Source organism: Nanorana parkeri, unplaced genomic scaffold (assembly GCF_000935625.1).
Source record: "Nanorana parkeri isolate BGI_ZX_2015 unplaced genomic scaffold, ASM93562v1 scaffold349, whole genome shotgun sequence".
NCBI lineage: Eukaryota > Metazoa > Chordata > Amphibia > Anura > Dicroglossidae > Nanorana > Nanorana parkeri.
Genome location: NW_017306617.1, coordinates 1,031,431 through 1,056,693, shown reverse-complemented (window position 1 = coordinate 1,056,693; position 25,263 = coordinate 1,031,431). Strand labels below are relative to the sequence as shown.

General features: G+C 40.0%; 1 protein-coding gene across 1 annotated transcript in view; it reads left to right on the top strand.

Moving 5' to 3' along the window:
• Window positions 1-25,263, top strand: part of TENM1 (teneurin transmembrane protein 1) — a 431,171-nt gene that overhangs the window by 227,978 nt on the left and 177,930 nt on the right. The window contains exons 13-14 of the mRNA XM_018558628.1: window positions 192-338; window positions 8,367-8,583. Coding sequence (XP_018414130.1) covers window positions 192-338; window positions 8,367-8,583 — 364 coding nt within the window. The remainder of the gene's footprint in view (window positions 1-191; window positions 339-8,366; window positions 8,584-25,263) is intronic.

Here is a 25,263-nt window from a genome sequence, read left to right as displayed (position 1 = left end):
CCCGCATGTCAGGGCTGCACAAGCTGTAATTATGATTAATGTGCTGTGAAATATTGACACTCTTGTAAGTATTGCTGTAGTGCTTCTAGACTAGTGTGCTGGGTGTGTGTATAATCAGGCATAATGTATAATTAGGCGTATTCATTAAAGCAGAACCTATCATTACCTAATCACACTGTTTCTCTTCTTAGATGGCTGCCCGGGTCTGTGTTATGGCAATGGGAGATGCACACTTGACCAGAATGGTTGGCACTGTGTATGTCAAGTTGGCTGGAGTGGAGTAGGGTGTAATGTTATCATGGAAATGGCTTGTGCTGATAACTTGGACAATGACTCAGGTACGTGCTTGCTTTTATATAATATATGTTCCTGCTAGTATATTTCAAATAAAGCAAAATACCCACATTTGTCACCGTACTGCTCTACAAAGATGGTGCCGGTGTAGTCGGCTGCCGTCACGACTGCTCTGCAGTCGTGTAAGCATTTCACTGCATATCATACTTGTACGATTGTTTATGTGACAAATAAAATCTATCTATCTATCTATCTATCTATCTATCTATCTATCTATCTATCTATCTATCTATCTATCTATCTATATAAACAGTTTATAGCCATCATATGGCTGTTTCTGCTGTGACCTACATGGTGTGATTGGGGTATATGGCTATATCTGTGTAAACTCAGGTCACCCAAGTGAAGTCTGGCAGTCTGATTGTTTTGGCTCTCTTTATAAAAGGCTTCTACAAATATTTTTTTTTTCAAACTGTACCATTAATTTGGAGAAAATTATTATGTTTTTCTAAATGGAAAGTCAATATTTTTTTTAGTTTTATTTGTCCTATGTGTTCCATTGAGGAAACTCTCCTTTACTACCTGCCTGTTGATGTAACAGATAGTCAGAGACAAAGTTAGAGGAACTTCCAACTTAAACAATTTTCAATGTCCCCTTTACAGGAGCTACCCACATGTTTCTATCTGACAACTCTAAAATTTTGAAATTTCTCATCACTTTTGTTCTTGGTGACACTGGTCACCGGGACAAATAGAGAGGCTGGCCTCTGTGTCACTACTGCATCCTGTAGTGGGTGAAGGTCAGAATGAGGGACCAGTGAGAGCTGCGGGGACCCAGGGGATCGACAATTCAGGAAGTGTCAGTTTCCCTCCGAACTCTAGTAGACGTTTTCTCAGCATCAGAGCAGTGTTAGGTAGTGGGGCACCAGGAAAGGTAAGCATGCACTCTTCTTTCACAGATAGCCTAGGTTTATTGCAAATTGACATCATCATATCTCACTCCAAAAAGACTAGCAGTCAGCGGCACTGTGCCTTAGGTGATGTCGCACTGAACATATCAGCTATGAGACTGAAGGCATAGGAGTGCATAGGTACAGGAAGTGCACTGCTATATTTCAGGAGGAATTCAAGGCAACTGGTTAATCTTTTAAGGTATTGGCTAGACACAATTAACATTACTAGATATTCCTTATAAGATTGCAAATCTTCACTTTTTAAGTTCAGGTAAAGTTAAGATAAATAAACCTGGGTACTAGACAATTCTTATTTCCTACCATCAATAGTGTATAAATAATCGGCTATATTAACCAAGTATTTTACAACAGGGATCCTATTTTCTTTGAATTTCAGTGCCATTTATTATTAACAACATTCAGTAAAGTATATGGAGTATAAGAAACCTGGAGGACATATAAAAGCTTCAAAGCACATCTGTTCTGTTGGCTTCCAGTTGTAGAATCCTGATGAAATAATCAATCCCCTTTTTTTTTTTTTTTTACTCATCCATATGCTTATTTGTTAACAAGGGGCTAATGGTGAGTTAGGGAAACAGTTTCCAGAGAGATGTTTTCATCCACTTTCACAATGTTCTCATGTGACAAACATTCCTTATTTGTCCGAAGATTAAAGTGTCTTGGAAAAAACAGGAGAAAGAAATGTACAGTGATGATTTCATACACTTTTTCTAAACAATACTGGAGTCTCTATTATAAAAAAAAGGCTGCCAAAATTCTGTTTACCTCCACCCTGTCTTCTAATTGGACAGGGAGCAAGCAGGAACAATTTCACCCTGTGCCCCCCCATCCTTTTATAAGTTCCTTTCAAGCAGCTGACATATTATTTATTGCAATAGAGCCCAACTGGATCACAGTACTGCCCCTTTCTCAATAAGTCTAATCTACAAGAGACTATTGAAAGTTAATATAAAGACAGGTTTCAGCTACTTGAAACAGCAGTATGAAAAAAATCATTATTTTAACTTAATATATAACCATTATTGTGTGTTATAATAATTTGCTGTGCGTTCACGAAAAAAGACTCATGTTCTGTTAGTGTGTTTGCTGATCTGGAAATTACTTACAAAAGAGGAGACTTCTCATTGTTACAGTACAGAGGGTTCTGCACAATGGCTCCACATTTGCCTAAAAGCATTTTATAGGTGACAAAATTGAGTTTCTAATTATGTTAAACTGCTTTTTCATATTTTTTTTTCATTCATAAATTAAACATTTTAACAAGGCATCATTATTCTCCTTCCGATTGCGTCTGATCTTTCATGTGAATCAGTAAGATTAGGTTCTTTGTCATCTTTTTCATTTAATGGTCCAACAAACAATTTAGTAAGTATAAGCAGCTTTCAGCACTCCCACAAACTCTTATAGGTTTCAGAAATATTCTTAACTAAAGGCACATAATCCTTCTACAGGATTAGAAACAAAAGATGAAACATGAAAAAGGTAAAAAAGCATTTATAGTGTATGTATATAAGCGCTGCTTGCCTGAGGACAAATATTTAGAAATATTAACATACTATAAAACAATGTTTCAGAAGTACTGTGGACTCATCGTGGTGGGAAACAGGGATGGGCTGGATGTTCGAGTCGAACGTGAGTTCGAGTCGAACATCGCTAGTTCATGTGTTCGCTGAACACACAAACTATAAGGGCGTTTGGCGTTCTGTTCAACCGCTGAACATCCCACAAGGCAATGCGCCCTCTGAAGCTCTAATTGGTTAAAGTCTTGCACCTGACCTCAGGTCAGATGCAAGACTTTGCCCAATTAGGGTCAGTACTCTGTAAGAGCCATGATTGGGCAAAGTCATGATCACTTTGCCCAATCATGGCTCACCTGTCAGATGATATAAAACTGTACACAGTTGGGCGAAGCAAGCTGTCACCGCTAGCTCCGCCCAATTGTTTACCTTTTGCCGGCATCGGTCAAAGTTATGCGAGTGGACGGGACATCGTCTTTTTTTAAAATTATTTCTATTTATTTTTTATTGTTTGGATCAATTTTTGGGGGTATTTTTTTTAACAATAAGGGACTTGTCAAAATCCTTTGTTGTGTTTTTTTCAATGAAAGGATTTTTTTCCAAAAGTCTGGTTTTTTTATTTTAATTTTTTTTAACCCTTTCGTGAATGAGTAGGGGTACAAGTACCCCTTACTCATTCACAAGGGGGGGGGGCGCATCTGGGAAATGTCAGTTTTGCTGCAGCAGTTTCTATACATGATACAGATGTGCCACTTTACAGGCAGGTTAAGGGGACCCCCCCATGCGCGATATTTAACCTCTTGCCGTCCGCCCGTTAAGAAAAAACGGATGGACGGCAGACTTGCATCCGCGGGTTGCCGTCGCCAGACTGCATTTTATTCCTGCTCGCGCGCGCCCGGGCAGGAAAGACCCGTTTGAATACTGAAAAATGGCCTGGATGGGAAGGGGGTTTAACACCCCAGATGTCAACTGGTTAAAGGAATGTTTCATTTTTTATTGTTACTCTTTAAGTGATGTTAAAATCACTGCTCCTTTAAAAACAGTATTTTTTTCATTGATTCCTGTCACCCAGGGCAGTACCCAGATCCCCATACACTTTTTATGGCCAATAACTTAAAGGGGACAATTGTTTTTGAAAGTTCTGCCTCCATAGACTTGCATTGAGTTTGAGTTCGAATTCAAACTTTTTGGATATTCTAAAGTTCGAATTCGAACCGAACTCGGGCCTGTTCGGCTCATCACTAGTGGGAACCACTGCTTTAAGAGATCCTTCATCAATGTAGAGTAAAGATCCCATAGATAAATGAATGCTGCACTGAGTGAACTGGTAGTAAGACATCTGGCCATCCTCAAGGACCCCTTGAAGGTTTGTTAGCCAAAAAGTGGAAGTAAAGTATGTGTGGTTAGCCAACATGCCATTTTTTCTCTGGAGAATTCAAGGTTTTGAGGTAGGTGTGCAGATAATTTCCACAAATGTCTGTGTCTGATAAGCATTCCCATCAGCTGGAAGGTTAAATATAGTCCCTTGGGGAAACCCTACATTGCTCAGTCATTATGTGATGATTGCAGGTAATGATCAAACTGGGTTGGGCTTGGACAATTAATGGACCTTAATGCCATCCAGTGGATCCCATTCAGCATTCGGGCTGGTACATTTTAAGATTGGGTGTAGTGAACAGTTTTACTAAGCCTAATATAAAGAGGGGATATGAAGGAAAGAGAAGCATTGCTTAATTCTGTAAAGCACACAATGTGCACATATACTGTAGCTGGTAAATATTATATTTGAGAGAAAACTATGGGGTAAGTGTGTTTTTCTTGTCACGGGAGGACATATTATAACCTCCTCCCGTGAACCAAAGCTCAGTATATCGCAGGCTAGTGCCCGCAATATACTGAGCGCTGCAGCTGGGACGGATCCCGGCAATACTGTCGAGATCCACCCAGCTGCATGAGTGACAGCTGGCTCTGCTCTGTGGATCAGCTGCATGTTTCTGCTCACTTCTCGATCAATAGAGCCGACCTGTGACAGCTTCTTTGTCACAGGTTGGCTCTAACTATGAGGATGAGTGGAAATTACTCACCTTGTAGTTCTCCTTCAAGATAAAACTCTGGATTAAAAAAATTACCCTTGCATTTTGCCTCCCCTTTCCATGCTGCAAGGGTTAAATGCTAACTTTTGCCTAGGGGACAATAAAAAATATCCGCTTACCTTATTCCTCACTCAGTGTTCAGAAATAAAGGGCGCTAATCCAAAGGATGAAAGAGTCCAAACGTGCCTTTAATTGGTCACAATTTGATTTTAAAAAACACAGCCAGCGCATTTCGCGTGAAACAACACTCCCCCCCATTATTAAGGCTTAACATGGGATAAGGATTTGACTGGACTCAAAAGATACTATATCCAAATGGGTCTCTATATGATTTGATGAAAATACCTTTTTTAGGGCTGCTTCTGCTAATTACAATTTGTTCCTTGCTCTCTCTTCTTGTGCAGGATGACTGGTCTTATATCTGCCCCCCTCCTGCAGTTTTCTGCAGGCAGCATGTGCAGTTATCCAGTGTAAAACCATTCCCTCTGTGCAAGAACTTCCTGTATTCAAGACCAGTCACTGCTGGTCTCTCTCCTTGTGCATGGTGACTGGTCCTGTATCCGCCCCCTGCAGCCTGTAGTAGGTGAGCCCGTTAGGGCCCTCCCATAGCTCTGCTCTCTGCACAGGCTAGTGCAGCAAAGTGATAATGTCACTGCTACTTTTAATATCTGTGTTTGCAACAATGTTTGGTGCACACAAAGTAGATTGATATCCTTATATATTTAAATAGTTTTTTTGTGCCTGGAGATTTACTGGAGTTCAAGTTAGTGGTTGAGAATTATTTTTCAGCATTATGTTGTCAGGTATTAGGTTGCAGATAAAATTAGTATCAAGGTTATGGTTCATATTTAGGGTGGGGGGTTACAGTTAATTGATAGGCTTAGTTTTGGTGTTCAGGTTAATATGTAAGAGCCAGGGACCTGCAGTGAGGCCAGTGGCAGGTGAGGCATGCCCTGGCCCGGAGGGGAGGGGACAGGGAGGAGCCTCCCTGTTCCCGACTTGCTCATCACTGATGAGGCATCTAGATGCATGCTGTCGGTGTTTTCTTTTCATTTTTTTGGTTGAACGGCTTGGATCAGTGGTGCTTTGCCATTGGTCCAAACCATCCACAGAGCTTAAGCCTCTGACTCCAAGTCAGAGGCTTGCTTTAGCTTTGACCTCACTGTATTAGGTTCCACACAGTAGTGTGGAAGCCCATCCATGACAGGTTACACAGCGGGGAAGCATTCCCCGCTGTGTAACCAGCTAGAAGCTGGTCTGAATGGAGAAAAAGCTATCAGCTTGAAGCTGACAGCTTTTTCTTCCATAATGGTGTGTGAGTGAGAATCTTCTTCACCTACCACCCCAGACAACGTGTCCCTGGTAAGAACTAATTTTCAGGACTAGGTTAAATTTTAGGGTACGGGTTGGGTAGGGTGTTCTATAAGAGGGTCAATTTAAGTGTGAGGGATAGGTGATAGATCATGGGGGATTATTTCCACACTTTAATTTAAACTAATTTTTGACACTGAAAACATCACTGCATGCACCATAAGTCAAAGTACTGCTCAAGTGTTACCACAATTTAATGAAGCATGGGTTATACACTACATACAGTATATGTACATGATATAGAAAATCTGTTTAAATGAGTTTGCATTTTCCTTTTCTGTTTTTCGTAGTTTAGTTACACTACATTTTCCCTTTAAGATGACTGCAGTGCTTTTCCAGCATTAATGCTTGTAAATCACTGGTCTGTCTGTTTTTAGCCAGATGGTGCGATCCAGTAAAGCTTAGAAATTTGCTGAACAGTAGCTCAGCATTTTAATGCACTTGAGTGCTAGGGTGTTACACACATGGAAATATAGTCTTTTCATATTAACATACCCATAAAGCAAAGTTCAAGCTGTCATTAAGGAAGATTTCCCATCTGATCTGTTTGATTGCGTCAATTCTTTAAAGTTAAAAGTGCAGACAATGACGATGGGACGTTTTGCAGAGTAACATGTGAACCACTCAAATCGTTTAATCTCTGCTTGAATTAAGGCAGTTAGCGTTTATTTTAAGAAACATTTAATCTCAAATAAATATAGTACAGTTTTAGCTATATAAATGCTTTAGTTCTTCATGTAAAACAGCAATTTGAAGTCATTTTCAAATTAGCAACATACTGTTCTGGCTGAGCTCGCCATGGGTTGTAATAGCTTTTTAAGAAGTCATTTTACATTTATTCAGAATTTTAAAAAAATACATTCCAGCTGGATTTCTCTGGCTTTTTTTCAGGGCAGAATTGCAGCCTCTTGTCATATGACTGCATGACGTACAACCTCCCTCACATGCATTGTTGTGAGTGTGCATTTGGCCTTTAGAGGCCTCAGAGAGAAGTGGGGCTGGAACCAGGCAAGATACTGCCTTGCATTTTTATTGGCTTAGATTCAGGATGTGAAGCAAGCAAGTCCACAGAGAGTAATAAAAACGAAACAGAGGGGCTACCCCTTCACTGTTCTAACCAAAAAAGCTCTAGCGATAGTTTGTCTTTCACTGAGACATGCTTTTAAAACCATACTTAGAGCCAATCTATACTTATGATGAGGATCCCAGTGGGCATGTTTAATGGCATGCTTCCAAGGATAGCTTATAAAATGATAGATCGAAAAGGAGCCATTATAGCTATAAACAAATCCAAGGACTGTTTCTAAAATATATTTTTCTACTTTTGTCAAATTATGTAAACAACAATACTGGATTGTGTAAGTAAAGTCAATGTTGAAAAATCAGGAATACATATGATTAGACACCTAATTAGGCACAGTATGCTCCAAACTTGCTCCCGTAATGGAATATAATTTGAATACAAATGAGTAAACTAAACGTGAGAGCTTGGAACCGTGGCTACTTTACAACACACAGGGACCATGGGGAACAAAAGTAGCCACCCTCCAGAAGGAAGGACAGTGTCTGCACCAATTCAAAGATGATTTGAGGATCTATAGCCGAGTGATACACAAATAAGATACATTTTTGTTAATATTTAAGGTACTTGAATGCATTTTTAAGATTTAACTGTCACTTTAAGAATATTAAGTTTGCATGATAATGAATCCAATATTGTCTTACGGTGTAAAGAGATAATAGGTAATAACTACATTCTGACCTGTTCACAAATAAATGAAAAGTTGTTTCAAAAGAAAATAAAACATATCTGAGAGTATGCGATCCAAATCAAAGTTCATAACATTATTGGTGTTACATTCCATATGCAATGTACGTTTTGCTTTATATGTCCATTGTGCAGTATTTCATAGATAAGAACATGGTTCATTAATCCACTGGTTTAAAGTCATTTCAGTATTTTTTTTCTCTGCTTTTGTAATATCAACACCCGCTGTCTTGGAGGTCTTAACCCCTTGTTTTAGCATGCATTAGCATTGCTGCTTTTTCATTGCCCTGCTACATGAAATCTCAGTAGACTTACATTGGCTGATTTATGGTAATTTCATCCATTACAGATGGTCTGACAGATTGTGTAGATCCTGATTGCTGCCAGCAAGCCAATTGCTTCTCCAGCCCTCTCTGTCAAGGTTCACCTGACCCATTAGACCTCATCCAGCAAAGCCAGCCACCCTTCTCCCAGCATCCTCCGAGACTCTTCTATGACAGAATTAGATTTCTTATTGGCAAGGACGGTACTCATGTCATTCCTGGAGAAATCAGTCTTGACAGCAGGTAGGTATGGCTTTACATGTATGACATCAGAGTTATCACAGACAAGTATGACAGCACATTATCGCATATTGACAAACATTTCTCTCCTCAGAGATGGCTTAATGGGGTAGCATACTTGTCCATGATTCTCTAGCGTATAAATTATTCAAAATAAACACAAACATTTAATGTGACTGAAATCTCCAGTGCAAAGAGAGCAGTACTTTTATCTCTTCGTACTGTTTTTGATTTCATATTCCATTCCTGAATCTTCTCTTTTAAAAAGTTTCATGCAAAATTTAAATATGAGCATTTTAAGTATTATATTTAATATAAATATGGCATATAGAGTACACATAAATTACATTTTTATTGCATCTTCTTATATGTATTGCTTCTTTCTGTATAGATGACATCCATTAATGAATGTGCCTTGTAAATATGTATCAAAAACTGAATTGCTATAAATGGTTGAGCAAATACAATTCAAGAAAGCCCCACAGTTTATTTAGCTTTGGGTTCTTTATGGATTTTGAAGGATGCTTAAAGATAATTTGTCAAAATGATAAAAAGAACTGCTGCTCTTGTTTTTTATTTGTTTTTGTTTTTTTTAAGATGACACGGTTTCTTGTGTTCATTTAACTTTACTGTGTTTAATCCAGTTTCACTGTCTAATTAATAATAATATAGAAATTAGCATTAGTCGTAGCAGTAGTCGTAGCAGACAGTACGAATTACACAGTGCTGTATATTAAAGCTGAAGTCCAAGCTGTAGAAAAATGTACCCTTGCAATGGGTCCCCCTCCACATTGCAAGGGTTAACTGCTAATTTTTTCTAGGGGATTAGATATATTTACCTTGCTCCACATTCCCACAGGCTTTCTCTGCACTGCATGACCAGCCCACCAAAGCCATTTCTCATTGCTGCCTTAGTAGTTGTCACTCTACAACTGCATCATATGCAATGCAGGACCAGTGGTCCTGCATTGTACTTAAGCATACTGAGGGTCTGCCCACATCCTGGGAGGGCTGGACAGTGGTCTGTTGCAAGGGTACCTTTGTCTCCAGCCCAGAGTTCAGCTTTAAGTTATGTGGTTAAATTATACGGTCTGTGAATAACAAACTACTAGGGAATTAAAACAAGACTTTGATACTGAAAGAAAACAAGGCCAGTGCCCAAGTGAACTTAGAGGAGAGAAACACATTAGAAATAACAAATACATTTTGGAAAATAAGGGGAAGTGGTTACTTGGTAAAGAATGATTAGAGTAGGTGAGGAAAGTCTAATAAAATAGGGAAGATAATTCTAATGGTCCCTTCAAACTATAGCGTTGCACAGGTTACCATGGTGTTCAGTGCATACTGTCACACAGTGCACCTAGCTAGCTTCATGCACTACTTTTTTCACCCACCACAACACGCGGTGCTGCACTACACTGCACGACCACGGGCCACCACAGTGGTTGCGGTGCAATTCAGATGAATAGGCATGCATGGAATCTAGCACATGGTGCCACAAGCTAGGTGGGATAGCATGCAATAAACTCACAGTAATGTTTGCTTAGCGCAACACTATAGTATAAATGGGTCCTACAGGATGGGAGCTAGTCTACAGAAATCTTTGAGTAGTCCATGGGATAAGCTTATCAGTTAGTAAGACACATGTAGGTTAAGAGCAGAGAGTGTACAGTATTTTGGAGAATTTTAGAAATATTTACATGGAGGCAGGGGGTAAGATATTGTAGGATATATAAGACACACATGTTCATGATAGATTGTGGAGGTACAATACATGTTAGGGAAATGTTTATTAGAAAAATATTCCAGTTGTAAAGTTTTTGTCAGCTTGGGAGCTGGGAGTTTGGTGGTCTATTTGAGTTAGGAAGGGGCATATTTTTGAGATGTTTCATAGGCAGAACTTGCAGAATTTAAATATCTTCTGAAAGTTAAGTATAACGGAGAGAGCTAAATTAAAGGTGACTACAAGGCAGCTTATCCTAGGATGTTATTAGCCACTTTTGTTTCAACACAGTTTCATTATTAACACGAGATTCAGGAAATTAAGAAGCTTGATAGACAGAAACTATGGGAGATTTATGTTTGTGAGTGAGAAGGCTGGCTAGGGAAAGTTGGAAGTGGCAGGGTTGATAGAGGCATAAGAGAATTGCAATCATCTTCAAGGAGAGCCTGGCTTATGTGTGATATTACCAGAGAGAGAAGAGAAAAGAAGCAAAGGAGAATGGATAAAGATAGCTGGTGGTTGCAACATAAAATAAGTGTGAAGAGAAGAGAGTGTAGGAGATGACCAGGGGTAGAGTAAAAAAAAAGGGCAGAGCGGAAGTGGGTGCCTGGGGCTCCAGATTCCAAGTTCCGACATTCAGTGCTCTTTAAAGTAAGTTTAAGGACAAGTTCATAAATGATATAACATGACCCAGGCCCCTTTCCTACCCCTTTAAATACACTAAACTGAGCCATCCCAATGGCAGGTGTTTGCTTAACTTCTTCGATGATGACTACCTCTGGTGTTGCCTACAGCCCTGCCAGTAAAAAATATATAATTCTGAGCTGCCTGTGTCTGTGGACTAACATCCCATAGACTTGAATGGATTGTAACCATACTGCAGGAACAATGTCCTAATCACGTCTATGGGAAGTTAGTGTGCAGGTGAGGGCAAGTTAACAATCTAGGCCACAATAGGTGATTTGGAAAATGTCTCCAATTCAGCTCACTTTCCAGTTCAGCTATGTTGTCCTAGATTGTTCTCTTCTCCTGCCTTCTTTAAACTCTTCACCCTTTAGTTAATAGTCCTGTAAATGTCCACCACCTTAGCTATAGATAATGCAGATGGTTGCTGCCAAAGAGGTAAGTATGCACCTGCAGAGGTAATGGATAATTTGAGTGTATTTAGGGAGCTGGGGGAGGGAAACGTGTCCTCTATATGCAACATTACATGTTTTTAAGCATTTCTTCAGATGATGAACAACAATGGCAGATTTTCAGATGATTATATACAAAATGTATGTGCATTGTCTATGCCTGGAAGCAATGTTTCCATATTATCAGTGACCATTTTATGAGTGCAAGATGCAATGAATGTACCACTGCAGTAGATCTAATTCAAAATCAAAACGCTGCCCTCCAAATCCTGCAGTTATGTTTTATAAGCCCACGTCAGAAGCAGAGCACAAATGTCTGTGTACACTGATCCCTATGGAGACTCATGAATTGAAAACAGCCCGTGCCCAAGGTAAAGTGAGTTCACTTTGCTTGAGTTACTTTATTTGTTAACTTGACTTATATGGCTTTCAGGGGCATTGGTATTATCTTCGTCCTGTGTGTGTTGGTTTTAAACTCTTTGTGACACATCTCTGCTAGGCTTGAGTTACTGTGTAAAGAGTGAAAATTAGATAGGAAATGTAACTGCAAAGACTGCCTAAAATAAAGATTATTTATGCTTTAAAGTAAAGCAGTTTTAGGGTCCATTCACACATTAGTGGTAAACCTAAAAAATAATGCAGTCCAATGTGCATTGTTCAGACCATAGCAACGTCTGCGTGGTACAAAACCGTGCGTCCAGCAAAATAGTCCAAGCACAATTTTTGGACGGATTCCGTGCGTTTGCGGCTATAATAGCCACAATCGCGCGGAATCCACACATATGTAAAAAGTTGCACTTTTTGTGTGCGGAAAACCACACGGAATATGCAAACGCCATATGTGAATGCAGCCTTAATAATATGGGTGGACCGTGGAACTGAGCAACTTAGATACACTTTCAAGTTGAAACAAGTATGTGCATTTGAAACTCTAATTCAGTCTTTCAGTGGGACTTCTAATTGAGAAAATTGAGGAGTTTGAAGATTGACATACCATAATACTTGTAGTCTCCTTTATCAATGGAGAGTCAGCAAGGAAGCCAGTTTTGCAAGCCCCTAGTGGATTCTGGGATGGAACATGGAGAACTTACTCTTCAGAGAAAGGGCAGAAAGTTCAGCTGACAGCACTGCTTTGGGCATTAGTAGGACAGGGAATAAGGGGAACAGATAGCAATAAACTGACAGAGAATCTAACCCACTCTTTTCAGAACTGAAAGGTCCACTTTATGAAATCAAGAATTCATTGTCTTTAAAGAATAAGTATTGGGAGAGTAAAATATATTCTTCCCAATGCTTACAGTAGGCGTGAGACACTGTGGCTGTCACATGTTGTGTCTATATATTGAGAGCTGAGTGATCACGTGACCACTGATTGCTCAGCTCACGGTGTCCTCCCTTCAGAGAGCGATGACTGTCAGTCACTACTCCCCACAGGGATCCCCCTCTCTGTTCCTCCAGCACTCATTGGAGGGACAGACAGCAGAGAAGGTGGGCATTGCTCTAGAGAAGCAGAGCCAGCTGTCAATCAGGTAGCCAGGTTGATCCCGACAATATTGCTGCCCTTGGGTCACAGGAGTAACATTACTAAATGTTAGCTATATGCTGACTTTGGGTCACATGAGTACATTAGTAAATTTACTGTGACCCAGAAGAGAAGTAAAGCCAAAAAATGGTTTGGCTTTACTTCTCTTTTAATGCCATAATTTATTAATTAGCATTTCTACTCATCATATACTTATTTATCTTTAAATGGAAGCAGCAGTTTTTTGTTAAAAGACGTATGATGTTCTAATAGTAAACATTTACTAGTCCCATTAAACTCTAGTAAAAACTAGAATTATTTATAGATAATGTTTCACTGAAATGAAACTGTCAGTCTGTGGGTGGTTTTATGTCAGATTCTTAGGAAACTAAACTGATTATCTCTCAATGGATGAAGTGAGAGGATCGTGTGCACGTCAGTAGACATACAATATGTTTTATTTATCAACCAGGCCCAAATCCCAATTTTATACAGTGGTGTGTGCAGCATACATACTGTATAGCAGTAAATGATTCATCTATTCCATTTCATTTACAATTATAATTTAAGTCAGAGCTGTGTGCATTGTTTCATTCAGTGCCTATGTCTTTTACAGGAATACAGGGCATAAATTACATGATTCATGTGTCTTATAGCTCTTCATACTTTCAGCAGCATTAATCAGTGAAAGTTGTATTCATAACTAGTGATACTGATAAACCACTACTTGGCCAATGGTTCTTTATGCCAGCAAATATTGACATATATGCTGCAAACTGCCCAGGCCCAGTGCAGATTTTCAGGACAGTATTTAGTAGGGTTGCACAGATACCAAGTACAGTACTCGGTACAAGTACGAGTACATGTACCGATACTTTTGAGCTCCAAGACTACACTAGAGAAAAATTCAAAAATTAGGAGGCCGCTGTCATTTGTAAGGGGCACACGGAGCTCCTGGGATTTGTACATCTCTGTTTTAATGTACGATTTAGTTTTTATAAATATAAATAAAGTGATGCACAGATACCAGTTTTACGAGTACTGGTACTTGCCGAGTACTTACAAGTATGAGTACTGATACATTTTTGTTTATTGTCATGTGACAGTTTTTCTAAAACAATACAGACTAATGATTTCAGGACAGTGGTGGAGCACCAGAGCCAGGTCCCAACTGCAACCTCTGCAACCCTTGTAGTTCTCATGAAAATGCCAAGTATCTGCACTGGTACTCGAAAAGTATCTGTGCATCCCTAATATTTAGAAAACATAATTTGACGAGTTTACTATTCACTTAGAGTAATCATTATGTAGGGTGATTTAGTCACAGTAATAGGAATATGCCGCATAGTTACACATTTGAGGGGTTGGTCATACACACATTCCCATGGTGGTGATACATTAGTTCTGAACACCTGAAGTCTGACACTGGTGGTTCTCAGTGCAAGGGTTCTGGCATTAGGACATACTGTGCATTATAGTCCTGCCCTGTGCTCTACTAAGTAACAAAGTATTCACTTTTTCCTAATCCTTAATGTAACCCTAAAGAGTGCCCTTAAAGTTAAACCTTTGGCTGTAAAAATACCCTTGCAGCGGGGCCCAGGGGTAAAGGTAAAGAGCTTGTTTCCCGCTCCGGCAGGCTCCCTTCAATGATCCCCCAAATCCTCCTTTCTAAGGTGCTTTGTCTACTGTCAAACACTTGGCTAAGAGACCTGCATTATATGCAATGACACAGAGGGACTGCCCACAGCCTTGAGCATCAGGGAGTAGAGGAGAGCACCAAAGTCTGACTGGTTAGGGTATATAATACAGGCGCACTGCAAGGGTTTTGTCCAGCTTGGAGTTCAGCTTTTGAACCCAACTCCTGCCGAAACTTATTTTTCTTTTTAGTTTTGTACAAAAGGGGAAGGATTAGAACCTCTGCAAGATTTTTTTTTATTGCTGTCTCTATCACTATCAAAGAGATCCTGCCTCCATGACAGATTGTCACAAAAACAAGAAGTGCTTGGATACCTCTTTGATGGGGACAGGCAGCAACAAAAACATATTTTTTTAATAGGGAGTAAAGAGGTTTGGAAATGTCAGGTTTATATTGCTCCGTCTCTTTTCTTGTCCTGGTGTCACTGGGACAGGAGATGAGAAGACATCTCCCCAGTGGAGGTCCAAATAGCAATGACAATCCTGGCTCTTAGTCCTGACTCTTATCTTCTTTTCTTTTAAATGTAACAAATAAACATTTTAGCTGGAGTTAAAATTCAACACATAGGGGTTGATCTGTAAAGGGTTCACCCAGTGTATAGCTTGGTGTATGCCGTTTGCACTGCATTAGTGCCACTAGATGGATTCGTATGCTCCTTCTAGCGGCAGTAATGGCCATGCAAATGGCAATTACCCAGCTATACACTGGGCAAGCCCCTTAATTATTGCCTAACAATTTACTCTTAAAACACTTGAGCTGTAAGCCTAGCACTAATCTAACCTTAGCCCTAAGACTACTTAACCATTATTCTACCACATACCTCCCGCTTCCTGTGTTGGGAGTGTCTGCAATGATCGCTTGCCAGGTAACCTGATTTATAATCCATGACCATGTATTGCAAAGATTTAATAAGCACACTCATAAGTGCCCTAGAGTTTTTAAATGTCACATGTAAATATATTGTACAGGCATAGCACAGTCGGCAATTAATTTACATATAAATAATAAAAAAGGTTAATATATGCTTGAAGTCCCTAATATTTGTCAGCTCATAAACTACATCTAGATTATGAAAGTGCATGTGCCATAGTACAGACTTCTTCGGTAAGGCTGTTTTGCACGGCCACAGTTATGTGCAGTAACCTATAGCAAAACCTGGTGTTTAGTGTAGCTATACTCCACAATATTTAGTGGAGGGCTTTTTTTTTGTTTGATATTGATCAACCATATTAGGACAGAGTTATTATTTAAAGTGGAAGTAAAGCTTAAAAAAACCTTGCTATGGCAGGAGAGACTGTGTAAAGCTGATCAAACACCTATAGATTTTTTTGGAAAAAGTGCAACAGATTCCTCCATCTACTTTAAACTGTGTGGATGGAGGAATCTCCCACTGGGCCAAGCTTCAGTATCTTGCTAGTCAGCCCCACTGGCTCTAAAAATACTGTAAGATGTTACTGTCTTTGCTAGCAGAGGGGGATTCCTCTTTTGACTGATACAGGTCCCTGCTTATCATAACAGCTGCTGTCTGAGGCTGACACTTACTTAAAGTATATTTTCATTTCTGAGTAGGAAATGGTTCAAACCCTGCCAGGTTTTTCTTCTGCATCTGTGTCTCATTTGAGAGATTTCTTTTTTGCTGCATGTCTTGTAGACACAACAGAAAGTGAGAGGAAGTCTGGTCAGTGTCTCCATTGGAGATGGGATTCTAAACACTCACCACTCTATACCAAACTCTCCAGATACTCTGTAAAGCTGCTCCCCCTGGCTGCAAGTGTTAAAACTGGTAAATATGGTAAAAAAGGGAAAATGCAAAGTAGTATATATAAAAAGTATATGTTCACCTAAAACTGAATGTGTTCTAAGCTTAATGAATAAAGAGAAGCTGTATTTATTTTGAATGCACAGTTATGTGCAGAGGAATTAAAAACAACACAGAGTTTTCATTGCTTACTATAAAATAATGAAATTGAACACAGCATCATATTATTCACAAATCTAAGTAAAAATTCTATACTTCTTTTCAACCAAAGTGTAAACCACAGGCTTTTTCATTAGGCGATTGAAACGATTCTATTGCTTGAAAAAAAATCTAATTAAAGCACCTGAAACGGAAGTCTTTATACTAACTTATCTGGTTGGTGGCAAGTTCTCACTACACTCTATTAAAGAGCTACAGCTTTCGGCAGAATCTTCACATTCAGTACAATTCAGTGTGTGTTGGATGCCTGAGTCCCGCTTTGTGCTGTGGTTCCTTCCTCCGCCCTTATGTCACTACTGTGTCCTGTAGCTATACAGTGCCAGCGGGAGTAACCACAGTGCATGAAGGGGGTTGCAAGCATCTAGCACTCATCGTTCTTAAGGATGAAGCTCTCAAACAAGGCAAAAGGAAGACTCACTGCTCACCAGAGAGGTAAGTATAAAGAGTCTTCTATTGAAGGGTGCTTTTTTTAATTACACATAGTTACATTTAAACATAGTAATACTAAAAAAATAACATGTTTTAATAATTTTTGTAGCTCCGATAAAAAAGGAAGTGCAAATACAAAATGTATATGCATTGCCTTTCAGCAATACTAAGTCAAAGCATGCACTATCAGCAATAGCTAGAACATCTAATTCTTTAGAAGCAAACTGGACATACGTGAGCTTCAACATAAGCATAGCATTACAGTAGTCAGTTTAGAAAATTAGTTCATGACTAAGGAAAATCAACAGAAGAGAAAATCTACAGCTTATACAGAGCAGATAAATACATGTACAGCAAAGGGGATGGCAGGGCACTTTAATGCAGATGCGCATCGAATAAGAAATTTCACACTTCTTATGACTGCTGTAATTCAGCGTGGAATGTAAAATATGAGATCCAAGGCAAGTCTGTGTTCATAAGGTTTGAATGATGGCAAATAAAATAAATGCATCATGGAGCTGTGAGATAACGCAACGAATAATGATAGCTCGGATGGATTTATCACAGAAACCTGGGCATTGCATTATATGCAGAATATTAAAGAGCGCAACGAAAAGTCAGTTGGAAACAGGGGACAAAATAAATGAGCCAGGGCTTTGAATAATGGATGGATTATTACTACCTGTTCACAGTATGTTCCTGGGAAGCAAAGGTTAACACACATTTTTATATTCATGAAACAGCAAAACATTAGTTAATTTTAAGCATAAATGCGGTCATTTCTTCTGGATCGGGTAGTCTAGTGCTCTGAAAATCTATTAAAGTTATTATTTTTTATACCAGTGGTGTTTCAGGTTAAAAGGTCTTGGAATCAATAGAAAAACTAATTTAATGTACGTGAGAAAATGTTACAGTCTAACACATGTATGAAAAAGTTTCTGCTCTACTGCATTAAGCATTAAGACAGTTGTTAAATTCAGCTTTGAGACATTCACTAGTGTATAGAGGTGTTATCTTTTCATATCTGACAGATAATGGCAGAATAATTATCTCCCAGAACTCCCACTCTGGTGCTGTTTTGCTACACAAATGTATTCTTCCTGCTGGTATAATAGAGTGACTCATGTGAGAATGGGTGAATGGGACTGGAGCTGTTATATGACATTAGTGCAATGGAAGGGGCAATTCTAGCTTTTAACACTTCTCATATGGTGAGCATCTGTTACAACTGAAAGCTTTAAGGACAAATGTAGTTTTAGTTCAGCCATACCCCCCGCAAAAAAAAATGAAAGAAACACCTAAATCCTATAGATTTCTATCTTTGTTCTTCTGTGATGTCCATTCATTCCTATAGAGAGGAGTATGCTGGCCTATTAAGGGAAGCCTAAATGAGCAAAGCGTCTGATTCACTATAAGGCTATGTGGGCTGGTATCTGCATATTTAAAGACTGCATGCTGATGGTCCCGATGGCTCTTATTACTATAAAGAAGTGTACTGCTTTTTACATTCTTCAAAGTAATGCTTAGGCACAATTAACATTTCTATATAATACTTATAACATAGCAAATCTTCACTTTTTAAGTTCAGGTCGACTGTAACCATTCATTTGTTTAAATTTAAAGAAGGAGCTCCAGGGAAATTTTTTTTTTAAACCCCCCAGTGGGGCTTACTTGCACGTTTTTGTCTAGATTAAAAAAAAAGTTATACTCACCTGGTGCTCTGAGCCGGCATGCACTTAGACCGGTCCTTCCAGCCTCTCTCCCCCTCTGTTGCAGCTGTCTAAGGTCCCATAAATCATCACATCTATACATAGTGTATAGGATGTGAGGACACTGAAGTAAATTCCAGTGCTGTAGTGGAGGAGGCGATAGGCTGGAGGGAGCTCTGTGATAGCTGTCCAGCTCAGAGCTTTGGGTGAGTATAACTTTGTTATATTAGCACCTAGACAAAAATGAGTACTTTTAGGGTTAAGAAGAAGTTTTCCGGGAGTTTTTCTTGAAGTCTATAGCTTGCACATGAAAAAAAAATACATGAGAATGAAGAAGCTTTCCTTATCTTTAGGGCTCATTGCCATAGAAAAACACACAGAAGGGAATTTATCAAATTTGTTGCATCATCAGCATCTCTCAAACTGTCGTATCCCTCATTTCTAGTGCATATAGCAACAGATTTATTTATTATTCTAGTTTTAGTTTATGCGTAATACCTTAATGCCTTCATAAGGAGAATTGTCTCCAAACTGTCTCTATATATTTTCTTTCTCTAAACTGTCTCTAAAGTGTTGCAAGCTTGCTGGGAACCTCCTGGATGACAGATGAATAGCCTGAGGTGCTCAGCTGACTTGAGGGTATGAGTCATCTTTGCGATAGTTAAGAAGTGGTCAGAAGCACCTCTAGGTTATGCATCTGTTTTGGAGATCTTTTACTGTCGCAAATGTTGCACACATATACTGCGCAGTTGAAATGTCACAAAACATGTGCAGTGAGTCGCAAACATTATTATAGTCCATAATAGAAGTCACCAGCACTCGATGATATGTGCAAGAAGTAAAGCACTTTTTATTAAATCGTCACATGCATCATACAGCCAACATATCGGGGCCACACAGGGTCCCATCTTCTGGGCGACAGAGTGACCTGACGCTGAAACGCCGCCATCCGTGTTGTCACTTCAAGCACCAACCTTTCAACAAGGTCTGTACGCTGTATGGAGTGCAGGTGATTTCGTAATATCGCAAACATGAATATGTCGCAAGAACACTTAGAACAATGTATAACAGATAAAACTCTGCGGTTTGTTAGCATGATATTTTGGTCTTTGTGCCTAAAAATTATGGCACAGGCTACATCTTTTAACATTTTAAATGTTTGGGCTTTTAACCCATTAATTCACCTCCAAACATCCCTTTAGTTTGCAAAATGGAATCCAAGTACACCAAAAGATTATATACTTTGAATCTAGTATAGTTGTATTTGAGTGTTGGGTATTTTGAACAGGATATTTACTAGAGCTAAGCCAATCCTTTAAAATTTGGTTTAATCTCAGACTGCTTTCAGGCAAATTGGTGATCGGTGATTTGGGTTTCCGTGAATTAATTCTGTACTCTCTAGTTCTGTATTTATTAATATAAATTGTTAAAATTCACAAAATCCCTTTGCAAGAGAAAGTAAGGAGTGGCAGTTATTGAAAACAAAATAAAAACACAGATACATTTCATTGCAGGTAGTTTTATTACACAAGCTGTAGGAAGATAAGATCTGACCCAAAAGTTCATATATTTTCTTTCCAAGAATTCATAACAGAAGAAAATAATGCTGGACCACCTATCTAATATTTTAGGCCTCTTAGGTATACTTGACCTTTATTTAAGAGGACACATAGATCAACCCACTGGCTGTAAAATGTGATCTGGTAAATGCCAGCTGTTCTTTGGTCTTGAGAGCATGTCATTCTTATACAAAGAGACAAGGCGTAAGGGCCAAGTCACACTTCTGAAAAAAATCACACATCTTTAACATGGGATTTTGTAATTGATTTTATGAGAAACATTTTAAGACAGAAGAATTTGGCTCTTTAAAAAAGTAGAGGTTACAGGTGAAACTCGAATAATTAGAATATCGTGCAAAGTTCATTTATTTCACTAATGCAACTTAAAAGGTGAAACTAATATATGAGATAGACTCATTACATGCAAAGCAAGATAATTCAAGCCGTGATTTGTCATAATTGTGATGATTATGGCTTACAGCTCATGAAAACCTCAAGAACCCCAAATCCACAACCTCAAAAAAGTAGATTATTACATGCAATCAATAAAACAAGGATTGTACATAGAACAATATCAGACCTCTGAAAAGTACAAGCATGCATATGTACTCAGTACTTGGTTTGGGCCCCTTTTGCAGCACTTACTGCAATTACTTTTGCACGATATTCTAATTATTCGAGTTTCACCTGTATATTGTACGCACAAGACAAAACAATGGGGAAACTTTAATTTGACTAAAGGTAAACTTTTTTTTTTTTAAACCCAACATACAGCAACATATATTGTGAGAGGAACAAGCTCAGATGTAATTGGCAGCAGTAAACCATGCACAAGACAGGGATACCCAGGGAGAGTTCTTGCAGGTTTATCCAGCACTTTTATTCAACAAGGCAGCAAACAAAGTTTTCACTGCAGGAGGGCTTGGTACATGCTCCATAGCATAAAATAAACGAAATATCTGCTCATCCAAGCTACTAAAGGTGAGCATACACTGTAATATGTTCTTGTTCAGCCCATGGGCTGAACAAGAAAATATTACAGATTCCTCCATCAATGCTTATGAGAGTTGATGGGGGGAATCCCTTGCTGATTGCATTATATTCTGATGGCAGCCACCAAACAGAGCTAGTAGCTGCCCGCCCGCTCTGTTTGTTCAAAGATTTTCCAGCTGGCTCCTTTGATTAATCTTTCGGATGCTAGCCGAAAGGGTGCAAACAGTGGCACCCACTGTGCAAATTTCATCCGGTTCTTGATGAATTTACGTAGTGTATGGCCAGCTTAACTATACTACAACTTAAGAAATGTTTCCTCTTGTATCATCAACCAATAAATAGGTCCACAATCTTCCTTAAAACCCACTGGCTTAGCTCAGCTTTAGTACATGTTGTTTGATCATAGGTGTAGAAATGGCCTGTACACTAAGGCATGTACAAAAAAGGTATGTAGAATAATCATGTGAGAAGACATTTCCAGAGCAAGATTAAAGTACTTAGTTATGAGAGCATATGGAATCTGATGGTTCACAAGGTAGCCACTCACATAAGTATATAAGCAAAAAATAATCAGACCCTTCCATAGTAAGAAAACATGCTTGGCTTTGCATACGCAAAGATTTAAGAATTGTCCTACCATTTTATATTCAATATGTTTTTATTTGGGTATTTTCATTTATACAAAACTAATAAAAAGTATTCATGAACTAAGAAAGTCCGGGTAGGACGAACAGTATGAAGTAAGAAGCGGGTAAAGGTATATGTACTGTACTGATAAAGCGTACCTAACTCCATCTCGGTGGGGCCCGAGAGGCTCCATATTCATAGCACCAGAGATTTACATGAGTCATTATCAGTGAGAGTCATGGGGAGGGCGTGTTTTGCTGAGACCACAGACACCAGGGCTGCCATTTCTTTTGGAAGCTCCCTATAGTACCATTTTGAAACGCAAGTGCTCATTCGTATGTATTGTGTAGTTGTAGAATCTGCATAGCTTTAGAAGAGTTGGCTGCCTGTGGGCTCTCCCAGTGTCTTGCTATTGTAAGTTTGGCCGCTAGGAGTATATGGATTATAATAGCTCTAAGGCTGTTGGGGCATTGATCTATGCCTACGTGAAGGAGAGCTAGGTCTGGTGTGGGAACTATAAAGAGGCCCGTCACTGCTGACATCATCTAGAAGATCTTCCTCCAAAAGCTAGTGAGGGATTTGCAGGACCAGTAGGTGTGCATTAATGTGCCCGGAAGGTCAGAGCCCCTCCAACACTTTGCATCAGAAGATGCGGACATTTTAGCCAAGCGGAAAGGGGTCAGATACCATCTCAACAGTGTCTTCTGAGCCAGTTCCCACATGTCTACACATCTAGTAGCTTTCCATGTTTCCCTAAAGGCAGCCATATCACGTTCCCAAGACAGGAGAGGTGGGCTTTTCTCAAAGCTCATTTTGTTGTGTAAGAGCTGGTAAAAAAGTGAAATGCCTTTGGTTCGGGGAGATTTAGATAAATAAAAGGAAACTACTTTAAAGGGGAGTCCAACGACTAGGTTCCTCCTGCTTTGGAGGAGGTGTGTTATTTGGAGATACCTATAGTATTCCCTTTGAGGAAGTTTGAACTGGGTGGAGATTTCTTGGAATCTCTTTGTCGCCCCACCCTCCATGATAATCGACAAAGTGTCGATTCCCCTGTCTCTCCAAGTCTGCAGGGAAAGATCAGGGATCAGAATCTCCAGCGATGTAATTGACACCGGGAGATTCCTCAGGGGAGTGTGTGGAAAGGCAGATCCGATCAGTGTCTTCCACGCCTCCACTGACACCCGGATGGGGGGTGATAGCCCTGTCGTGGAGGCGTATTCCCATAAGCGGGACATCAGGTATGCGGGTAGATCCCTACCTGGAACCATTTCCCGCTCTATGGATATCCAATGTTTGTCGTGGGAGTAGTAATCCAATGTTAGATGTGTGTCAGTATAGTGGCTAGGTAGTAATCAGCAAAGTCGATATATCCCATGCCACCCACAGATCTATGTTTGGTAAGGAGCGAATGGGAGCTCCTGGCTCTTTTGCCTTGCCATACAAAGTTTCTAAGGCAGAATTGTAGGGCTCTGAAGTACCAAAGTGGGATGATGATAGGCAGTGTGCGGAAAAGGTATAGGATTTGAGGTAAGAATGTAATCTTAAACGAAGCCAGTCTCGCAGACCACGACAGAGTCTTTCTGTCCATGGTTGCTAGTTCTTTTTTGAGCTTCTCTAGGATTGTGGGAAAGTTGCATTCAAACAGCTCAGAAATTGAGCTAGTTAGTGTGATGCCCAGGTATGTAATGCCTGCAGTCGGCCAATGGTATTCACTGTGTGCCTTAATGGTGGCTATGGTCTCAGCGTCCAACCCCAGACCCAGAATCTGAGATTTAGTGGTGTTTACTCTGTAGTAGGATACAAAGGCATATAATTGAATAACACGAGATACTTCCAACAGGGAGGACACCGGATTTGTTAACATAAGGAGAATGTCATCAGCAAATAAGTTGATCTTGTGGGACTGGTGAGAGATATTAAAACCTGACATCTGTGGGTTCATTCTAATCTTTTCTGCAAAGGGCTCTATGGCCAAATTAAATATTAGGGGTGACAGGGGGCATCCCTGTCGGGTGCCGTTGGTGATGTGAAACGGATCTGAAAGGGTGCCAGATGTAAACACTCGGGCTGAAGGGCGGGAGTACAGAGCTACGATAGATGAAAAGATATGGCCTGTGAATCCGAACTTGGTCAAGACCTGGCGCAGATATGTCCAATGAACACAGTCAAACGCCTTCTCTGCATCCAATGCTAGGAGCAGAGAAGGGGCCCCAGAAGTCTTCGCCCGATGGATTATATTAATCACTCTTCTCGTGGCGTCAGGAGCCTCTCGACCTTTAGTAAACCCTGTTTGGTCAGGGTTGACCAGTGTCGGAATCACAGCTGTGAGTCTTTGGGCTATAAGTTTGGCATATATTTTAAGCTCATAGTTTAAGAGGGAGATGGACGAAAATTTTGAGGGGAATCCGGTGTCGTACCTGGCTTGGGGATAGTCACAATGAGGGCCCTCAGCATCTCTGCTGGAAAGGCATCAGAGGCAGCAGCGGCATCGAACACCTTCAGCATAAATGGTTTCAATGATTCCTGAAAGATTTGGTAATATTCATTAGAGAATCCGTCCGGGCCTGGGGATTTGCCAGATGGCATAGACTTTATAGTGTGCGTTAGTTCTGCTAGAGTGAAGAAGTTGTTGATCTGCTCAAGCTGAGATTCCGTTAATGTAGGTAAGTGCAAGGAGTCTAGAAACTCTGAAATTCCTGAGGGTGTCGGTTGTGGGATTGAGGGGTCTTCTCTAAGATTATACAATTTGCTATAATATATGTTGAAGGAGTCTTCAATATCCTGGGGGTGCCAGACTCACTGTTAAGACACCGGGTGGATCAGATATGGTATTCTAGAGGAAGTGCGTGTCTGCTTGAGCCTATGCGCCAGGAGTTTGCCCGCTCTATTTCCACTGGAGTAGAAATTGGCCTTAAATCTAAAGGAGCATGCATCGTGTTGGTCCACCAACAGCAACCTCAGTTTAAATCTCAGCTTGGTCAGGGCCGTTAGGGATTGTGGGGTAGGATGTAACTTGTTTTGGGAGTCTAGAGAGCTAATTTGGTTTAGAAGGTGGTCGATCCTCCGCTTACCTAGTCTCTTTGCTCTGGCTCCCATCTGCATGAGGAGTCCTCGGATGAAAGCTTTGTGGGCGTTCCACAGGTTAAACGGGTCCGGTGAAGATGGTGCGTTAAGGGTAAAGAATTCTTGCAAACGTTTCTTAAGCTTCAAGAGATTGTCGGGATTCCGAAGAATAGAGATGTTGTTGCGCCATACATAAGTCGACTTGGAGGGATAGGTCCCTGAGATTCGGATGGTGATTGGAGCATGGT